The sequence below is a fragment of the Netta rufina genome (genome assembly GCF_964035555.1).
Source record: "Netta rufina genome assembly, chromosome: 3".
Classification (NCBI taxonomy): Eukaryota; Metazoa; Chordata; class Aves; order Anseriformes; family Anatidae; genus Netta; species Netta rufina.
In genome coordinates this window covers 44464347-44473238 of record NC_140125.1, presented here as the reverse complement: position 1 = coordinate 44473238, position 8892 = coordinate 44464347, and the positions used below count along the sequence as shown (strand labels likewise).

At 54.6% G+C, this 8892-nt stretch overlaps 1 protein-coding gene across 1 annotated transcript; it reads left to right on the top strand.

Moving 5' to 3' along the window:
• Positions 1-286: 286 nt before the first annotated feature.
• On the top strand, positions 287-2620 carry ACTA1 (actin alpha 1, skeletal muscle). Its single transcript, XM_084283695.1, has 7 exons — positions 287-442; positions 532-672; positions 761-1085; positions 1211-1372; positions 1604-1795; positions 1910-2091; positions 2210-2620. The coding sequence occupies exons 2-7, from the start codon at positions 544-546 to the stop codon at positions 2351-2353; spliced, it is 1134 nt and encodes a 377-aa protein (XP_084139821.1). The 5' UTR covers positions 287-442; positions 532-543; the 3' UTR covers positions 2354-2620.
• The last annotated feature ends 6272 nt before the right edge of the window (positions 2621-8892 follow it).

Here is an 8892-nt window from a genome sequence, read left to right as displayed (position 1 = left end):
TGACCAAACATTAATTTAACGTGGCGCTGAGGCGCTCCTCCTGGCGCAGCACCCTCACCCCCGGCTCCCACCTCCTCGCCACCGCCCTGCCCTGCCCTGCCCTGCCCTGCCCGGTGCCGTCCCCGGGGGCTGCTCCGCGCCCGGTGCCGGCCGGGGGGGAGCCCCCTGCGGCCGCTCCTTTTACGGCCGGGCCGGGCTCACCTGGGCCGCGTCCAGCAGCGCCTTCTTTGGGCAGCGCCGGGCCGGGGCCGCGCCGGGCCCCGCGGCCCAAATATGGCGACGGCCGGGGCCGCATTCCTCAGCGCCGCGATAAAAGGGCGGCGGGGCGGCCGGGCGCCCACCCGGCACAGCGCAGCCCCGGCCCCGGCCCCAGCCCCGGCACGGCCAGCGGGAGGCTCCTCCGCCGCCGCCCCACGCGCAGCACCGCCCGCAGCCAGCACCGGTAAGTCGGGGAGGGCTCGGGGCGGCCGCCGGCCCCGCACGGCGCAGGCTGAGCCGTGAGGCTGAGCCGTGCCCTGCCCGCCCCCGCAGCCCGCCCCCGCCATGTGCGACGAGGACGAGACCACCGCGCTCGTGTGCGACAACGGCTCCGGCCTGGTGAAGGCTGGATTCGCCGGGGATGACGCCCCCAGGGCCGTGTTCCCCTCCATCGTGGGCCGCCCGCGCCACCAGGTATCGTGAGGGGACCCTCAGCTGGCCGCGGACCCCGTGTGTGGACGCGTTTTGAGGTCACTCAGCCCCTTTCTTCCTTCCCCCGCAGGGCGTGATGGTGGGTATGGGTCAGAAGGACTCCTACGTAGGAGACGAAGCCCAGAGCAAGAGGGGTATCCTGACCCTGAAGTACCCCATCGAGCACGGCATCATCACCAACTGGGACGACATGGAGAAGATCTGGCACCACACCTTCTACAACGAGCTGCGCGTGGCCCCCGAGGAGCACCCCACCCTGCTCACCGAGGCCCCCCTCAACCCCAAGGCCAACCGCGAGAAGATGACCCAGATCATGTTTGAGACCTTCAACGTGCCCGCCATGTACGTGGCCATCCAGGCTGTGCTCTCCTTGTACGCCTCCGGCCGTACCACTGGTGAGTGCCAGCGCCCCGATGGCCCCTCGTCCCCAGGGACACCCAGGACGTGTCCCCTGTCGCTGCCCCCCGGCTCGGGGCTGTTCCCAGGCCGTGTCTCAGGTGTCTGCTCTTCGTGTTCCCAGGTATCGTGCTGGACTCCGGCGATGGTGTGACACACAACGTCCCCATCTATGAAGGGTACGCCCTGCCCCATGCCATCATGCGCTTGGATCTGGCCGGCCGCGACCTCACTGACTACCTGATGAAGATCCTGACTGAGCGTGGCTATTCCTTCGTCACCACGGGTAAGCACCGCTCCCTCCAAAAAATATCCTCCCTCGTTTCCAGCCCTTGCACCTCTGGGGATGCTGCAGCCTCTTGCCCCGTTGCAAGCCCAGGGAGTGCTCCCTGTTGGGCGTTTGCGTGTGGTTAGGGGTCTGGAGACCCAGCAGACCCGTGGAGGAGCTGCAGGTGTTCTGTTGCTCTTCTGTTTCTCCGTTCTTTGCAATCACTGATGCCTTTGCTCCCCCTGACAGCTGAACGTGAGATTGTCCGTGACATCAAGGAGAAGCTGTGCTATGTGGCGCTGGACTTTGAGAACGAGATGGCCACTGCTGCCTCCTCCTCCTCCCTGGAGAAGAGCTACGAGTTGCCTGATGGGCAGGTCATCACCATCGGCAATGAACGTTTCCGTTGCCCAGAAACCCTCTTCCAGCCTTCCTTCATCGGTGCGTGCCCCCCTTCCCTCTCCCCTCCCCAGCAGCTCCCCCCTCTCTGCTGAGCCCTGGCACAGAGCTCCTGCTTGGCGCTGAGCTTGTCCCTGCTCTTCACCCTGCCCCCAGGCATGGAGTCCGCGGGCATCCATGAGACAACCTACAACAGCATCATGAAGTGCGACATTGACATCAGGAAGGACCTGTACGCCAACAACGTCATGTCTGGGGGTACCACCATGTACCCAGGTATTGCTGACCGCATGCAAAAGGAGATCACAGCCCTGGCCCCCAGCACAATGAAGATCAAGGTAAGGCTACAGCGTAACAGATCCAGGCACAGGTCTCCGAGCACAGCCTTCTTTTTGCCCTCCTGCAGCGCCTGCAGCATTTACGTGCACTGATCTCATCTCTCTCGGCTTTTTCTAGATCATCGCCCCGCCTGAGCGCAAGTACTCTGTCTGGATCGGTGGCTCCATCCTGGCCTCCCTGTCCACCTTCCAGCAGATGTGGATCACAAAGCAGGAGTACGATGAAGCTGGCCCATCCATTGTCCACCGTAAATGCTTCTAAACATGTTTACATGATCACTTTGCCAACCACTCTCAGGATGACAATCTTGTAGGTTCCAGCCTGCTGAGGACCTGCACCAGCCATGTAACTTTCTATTTTGTAACAATTTCTGGTTACTGTTGCTGCAAAGCTCCACGTGACACAGTGTATGTAAAGTGTACATAAATTAATTTATTTTACCTCGTTTTGTTTGTTTTTAAAACCAATGCCCTGTGGAAGGAAACAAAAAACTTCAAGAAGCATTAAATCATCAGTCATTCTGTCATACCCCTAACGCAGTTCTGTCGTCATTTCCTTGGCTTCTTCCATCGCTCGCCACCGTGGCACCTCGGGGGTGGGAGCAGGGTGGGGGGCGGTGGGCTGGGGGTTCTCCAAGCACTGGCAGGACCCCCTGGTCCAATTTTGGGTCACAAAAAGCTCAATTGTGCAGAGAGCAGCCCTGGGGTGGCTGCGTGCTGCTGCAGGGTGGGTGCTTGCTGTGCTGCGCCGTGCTCCTCCCAGCCCCGGGGGGAAAGGGTTACCTGGAGCTTTCCAACCCTGGAGCTTTCCTCACCCGCGGTGGCTCGCGGAGGATTTTATTTGGCTCAGCCTGCGGCAGAAGTAGCCCAGGCATGCCTGCGCAGCCCCAAGCCCTGATGGACAGAGGCAAGGCCGGGGCTGAGGGCAGGTGGCGGGTGCAGGTTAAATAAAGAGCTTTCCACTCCGCTTATGGGAAACCCGCCCGGCTCACCCCGTCCCCGGAGGGCTGAGGGCACCCAGGGCCACTTCCTCACCCTGCCTGACACCCTCGCCCTTCCCCTGCTCATGCGCTGGGGTCTGCCTGCAACCTCAGCCCCTCCCAGGGCCAGGTACCTCCCAGGGGGCTTCCCTGCTCCTTGCGAGCCCTGAGGAAGATCTCAGGGTCTTGGAGACAAAAAAAAAGACAAGCAGGAGGCAGTCGGTGACCTTGCACTTGCCATGTTTACAGGCTGCTGTGGCGGCACGTGCCCAACCGGCAGTGCCACGGGACGTGGGGAGCTGCTCACCACACGGCAAATCCTCACCGCTAGACCCCCGATCCAGGGTTCAGGCGTGGCTTAAGTGGTGCTATGAGGTGGATTTTAGGGCCTGCTTCTGTTTACTTGATGAAAAGGCTGCTCTGGAAGTGCAGATAAAAGTTGGAAAAGCAGCCTCATGGATCAGACAGTGCTCGCTGTGGGGTAAGGGCACAGCTCCTCCACGTCTGTCATCACAGCCAGGGTCCAAATCCCCCAACAAGAGGGGCTGGGGGGGAGCAGTGCCAACCTAACCCAACCTAACCCAACCCAACCTAAAACCTCACCTTTCCAGGTTTCAAAACACAACACTTTCTTTGACCTGAAACTAGCCTTTCACCCAGGCTTGGGATTTTCAGAAATCGCAGACAAAGATTGTTTGGAAACAGCAGAGCTGCGTTTTCACATGGGTGAAAATTCACAGTGACACCAGCCTGGGTCTGGTCCTCATTGTGCATCTAACAAGAATTTCATTGTCCCCCTCTGTTGTTGGCAGGAGACTACGGATTGTCAGGACAAGCATCCTCTGTTTTGAGAGAGGGAAAGCATTGAATCTGACCAGGGAGGAGTAAAGATTTAGTAAAAGGATAAAATAGAGCTTGCTTGCAAATTACTTTTTTCTCCCAGGATGCCTTCAAAACACAGTTGTTCAAAATTTCAGATATCTTACAGATTTACTGCATCTATTAATTAATCTGCAGGGAAAAAAAAAAAAAAAAAAAAAAAAAAGGAACATTACCTGCTAGGGTTTCTTTCTTTGTTTTTGAATGGAGCAGGCATTTTTTTATTTAAAAACCAGCTGAAATAACTGTTCAGATGTATAGATTTCCATGGTACGTCTCCTAGGACTGGAAAAGGGTGACCACCACCTGTTGCCCAGTGCTCAGTGCTGGGATATGCTCCCCTCTTTGGGGTGGGCTCACGGGGAATGGGTAAGTGCGGTGCTGCCCTGCCAGCAGTGGGGCAGCCCTGTCTACCTGCAGGCATCTCCCGTGCTGTGGCTGCCCATAATGAGCAGCTGCAGACCTGTAGGAGACCCTGTTTTTTGTCTTTTCAGTACCTGAAAAATAAAGCAGCTTCTGATCTCTGTGCACTGGGGGAAGCCAGGGGTATCGCAGGCACACTATGTGTGATGGGGGTGAGTGGACACTTGGAGGAACATTTGATGTCCCCAGGGATGTCCTCCTTCCCCATGCAGGGCTCATCATCAGCCTCAAAAGTCCGCAGCCAGAAGCAGAGCTGGGGCCAGCGATGCCCAGACTTCTAGCACCGGCCACCCCAAGTAGTTTATCCTGAAGTGCCTGCAGGGACTGCAGCCAGGCTCTTGTCCCGGCCGTGCTCTGAAGCTGATGCCGGTGGCCTGGAGGCTGCTGTGGCCCCGGCTGCTCAGGGAATGCCTCAGGCGGCCAGGGAATGAGGCTCTTCTGTAACCCCACCTCGCAGAGCTGCGTATATATAGATCCCTGGAAGCAGCTTTCCTCCTTGGCACATCCCTGCAGCCCGTAATACCCTGCAAGCCTGCCTGCCCTGTCCCCTGCTGCCTCGCTCTGAGTTTCCAGCAGCTTCTCCCCGCTGTGGGGAAAACAAGGTTTTGAAGCTGAGAAGAGGGAGAAGAGGGAGGACAGCCTTACAAAAGGGCTCTCATGCTCAGGGATGAGCAGACCAAAGCCAGCGCCACCTGGCCTGAGTGCCCGACCCTGCTCGTGGAGCCGCCACAGCCCTTTCTGCACTGCTGGGCTCTTCCCTGAGGGCCTGAGCTGTACCTGTGGAGGTGGACATGCCTACTTCAAACGACACCTCCTCATCCCTCAGCCCAGACACAGAGGTCGCCTCGTCTACCTGAGTGCAAAGTACGACTGCTTTACATTGCCACTAACTGGCCAGAAAGCTGCAGAATGGGATGCTGCTTTCCTGGGCACCCCCACATTGAGTCTGTATTTTAATAACCAGCTTTATGGCTATATGTTTGTGGTTTTTTTGTTGTTGAAGGATATGTAAGCAAAACAAAAGAACAGAAAGCTCCCAGAACTCCCTGATCCCAACCAGTGGTGGTGCTGCTTCACCCCAATCCAAGCAGCACTGCTCCAGGTGATGCATCGTGTTTCATGCAGGAAGGGAGTGGTTGCACAGGTGCATTGGTTTTCTCTCCCTCTTTTTCTCTCCCACCCCAAGCCCATCATGCTTTTGCCCTGTGACCACAAACAGGTCATGGCTCTGTTTGTTACCAGCAAAGTGGCTTTTCTGTTTTCTGCCTCAGAGGAAGATGATGAGGAACAGCTAGTGTCCGTGGAGGGTTTTGAGGTGTTGTCATAGAAGGTATTCGGGGAACGGGAAATACTTGGGATCCTAAATTTAGCTCTGAAAGTCATGCAATCCAGTTTCCTGGCACAAATACCAGAGAAAGTCTTGAAGTCTGAATGTCTTCCAAGCGTGGCCGCAGCCCCGAGGCTGTGGTGGCCACCAGAGGTGCCGGCGCCACCGGCTGTGCCACTCTGCCTCTGCTCTCCTGCTGCGGGCAGGAGGCACCAGCAACCTGAAGCAACTCCACGGTGATGTTGTGCCATGGCTCTCACTTCTGTGCTGTGGGGTAACAGAGCCCTGGCACAGGCTGCCCACAGAGGCTGTGGGGTCTCCTCCTGGGAGATCTCCAAAAGCTGCCTGGATGTGGGGCTGGGCAGCCTGCTCTGGGTGGCCCTGCTGGAGTAGGAGTTGGGCCTGGTGGGCTCCAGAGGTCCCTGCCCACCTCAGCCACTCTGTGATCCTGTGATAACTCCTGTCAGATCCTGACCAGGCTCCAGAAAACAAGTGTAGCTCTGCCCAAATTGGCAATGGTGGGTTTCGTTACAGTCTGCAGCTTGCATGGGCAAAGGCTGACCCAGAAGTGCAGGCAGCCCATGGGGCACACCTGCTGGACGTGCATCATTGTTTAAAAATAAAAGGAGTAGGTTGCTGAGAGGGGAGAGCAAAGAATAACACGGAAAATACTGCAGGGTCAGCACATGGTGTGGAGAGTGCTCTTGCCGGGGCAGGGGGCTCTGGGCAGGGACAGCAAGCAGTGGAAGCTGTGGACGTGGAGGGGTGGCCATGGAAGGAGAAGGGGGCTGGGGTGATCATATGGGATCATCTGAGATGATCGCATTAATGATGTGCTCCCAGATTAATACAAATTAATGCAGGCTCCCAGGGGCCCTGTATTGACATCGCACTTAATTTCGACCACCTGTGCAGGTTAGATTTGACTGATCACACCTTGCAGCAAAATGTCTGCCCATTTATCAGGTCTCAGATACTGGGTTAGACAAACTCTCAGTTTAACTTTTGGCAGACATGCTGGAATTGACTTATGCAAGTGATCCTCACTGAAGCCACTGAGAGGACAAGGGATTTGGTTAAAGTCTAAGTGTTGGCACAATCCGGTCCCAGATTAAGAAACAAAGCCATAACAATAAAGGCAATAACATGAGGAATCTGAAAGGGAGAGAGAGAACAATTAATTTTATTTCTGAAAGTCCAGAAAAATGGCTTGAGACTATGAAATGACTGGCTGGAAGTAAACCATTAATATATATATTTATATGTTCCTGAAAATTGTAAAGTGTATGTATTTAACCTATTGCCTGTTCTGTAGGGTTTTGTATTGCTGATTTCATGACTGAAACCTATTTTTCACCATTTTGTGTGGAAGAATCAGTCCGAACTGAGGAAGAGATAAGGGGTATAGAAGGAAATCCACAGCAGCGAGGCCTACGTCTGGAGCGCAGATATTCCTCAGAAGCAGCAGCTTTAGCAATTAAGATACACGGGTGGAAAAGAAGCATTTAAGGAGATAAATGTGTCGTGACACAACCGTAGGGTCTGATACCCTCAGCGGTCACATCGGCTTTGCCCTGGCCGTGCCGAGGTAGGGCTATGGGTGCGCTGCGGGCCTGCGGTGGCTTTTCCCTTTGGGACCCCGGTTTGCCTCTGGCCAGCAAGAGGCCCGTTTTGGAGAAATGGCCGTAGATACACCGGCCACGCATGGGCACGATGTTTTTATATGGTAAGTGTAACCGTGAGCAGGGGCTGGTGTTGCTAAATGAATATTTAAAGCAAATGTCTGATAAGTTCTTCGCTGTCAGTTTGAGCCGTGAGTCACGTTGCACAGTCCCCAGCCATGCCCCTTCTCTATTTATAAGTTCATGCCTTGCTATATCTGACTCGCTAAATAACCCTTCCAAACTGTGGAAGGGATTCTGGGGGCGTACTATGGGACGCAGGCAATAATTCAGAGGAGCGAGGGGAGCCGGGGAGGGCACAGCCATCTCGGCACGCGTGGCAGCCCCGGCCTGCTGGGTGCAGGGTGGGCAGAGACCAGCAGAGGCAGGGGGCTGCAAACCCTGGTATTACCCAGCATTATTTTGGGAACACCGCGCTTCATATCCCCTCAGACACTTTCCCACCAATTTCTCTGACTCTTTATTTTACACAGAATAGGGAGAGACAGCATTGGGTCTGGAAGGGAAAGCAGGCTGCCGTAAGGTGAAGTCACCGTGACCTTAACATTCAGGCACCTTAAACAATCTAAAGAAACAGAGGTGAAGGGACAAAGTTGACTCGGAGATGAAAAATCTAAAAAAAAAAAAAAGATGGAAAAATGGATTTTCCAGAAAGATTTTTTTGATCAAAATGACAAACTAAATTAAGGCTTTGAGTTTGCTTATCTATCGAGTTATTATTATTTATTATTATTTTTAGATTAGCTTTCATGGATAAGTAAGCAAATTTAAGGGTTTTAGGGTTGTCCTCCCACAGCAGATTTCCAGGCCATGATCTGCTGTTTGGCTCTGTCCAAAACATTTTTATTTAAATGGTTTTACACCTTCCTTGAAGGGAAACCTTGATGAGTTAGGAGTAAATACCTTCTTCACAAAGGAAAGCTTGGTAGCACGTTGAAGGAATGGAAGGATTGTTTCTCTGTGGGATTTGTCAGGTGCCTGGCATTGTAGTTTCTCCACCAGAAACCAAGAAAACATCTCCAGCCCACTGGGATACAGGAGAAGGATCCTGACCCTTTCTGCCTGTCTCCTCTCCACAGGCAAAGGGCAAAGAGGGACAAAGGCATTCAAAGAGTTTTTAAAGAGTGGTTTGGATGAGTGCACGATCATCTTTTTCCCTTTTGGTTATTTTTAAGTGGTGGCCTTCCAGTCTGCTGGTGGACTGGGCAAATGAGGCCAGGGCTGGGTGTGGGCACACACAGGTAGCCAGGCTCAGCGCCACTCTGCCTGTTGACCACAGAGCTCTGCCTTTGCACAGCTGCTGTGCTTTGGGAAAGGAGGACACTCACTGTTTGCTATATTTAATGGTGGCTCCTACTTTTATTTCTTGGCCAAACCTGTCCCCTGGGACATGGGTGGGGAGAATCTGGAGTTTGTGTGCCCTTGATCCTGAGAGGGAGACCTACCTGCCCATCTTCCTTGGCCGTAAAATTAAGAGTATCAATGTAGGCAAGTCTGGCATGTTCATAAT

Coding starts and splice junctions, on each gene's coding strand:
- ACTA1 (XM_084283695.1), top strand. CDS start 544: ATGTGCGACGAGGACGAGACCACCGCGCTCGTGTGCGACAACGGCTCC. Junction 673..760: donor TGGGCCGCCCGCGCCACCAG/GTATCGTGAGGG, acceptor CTTCCCCCGCAG/GGCGTGATGGTGGGTATGGG. Junction 1,086..1,210: donor CGCCTCCGGCCGTACCACTG/GTGAGTGCCAGC, acceptor TCGTGTTCCCAG/GTATCGTGCTGGACTCCGGC.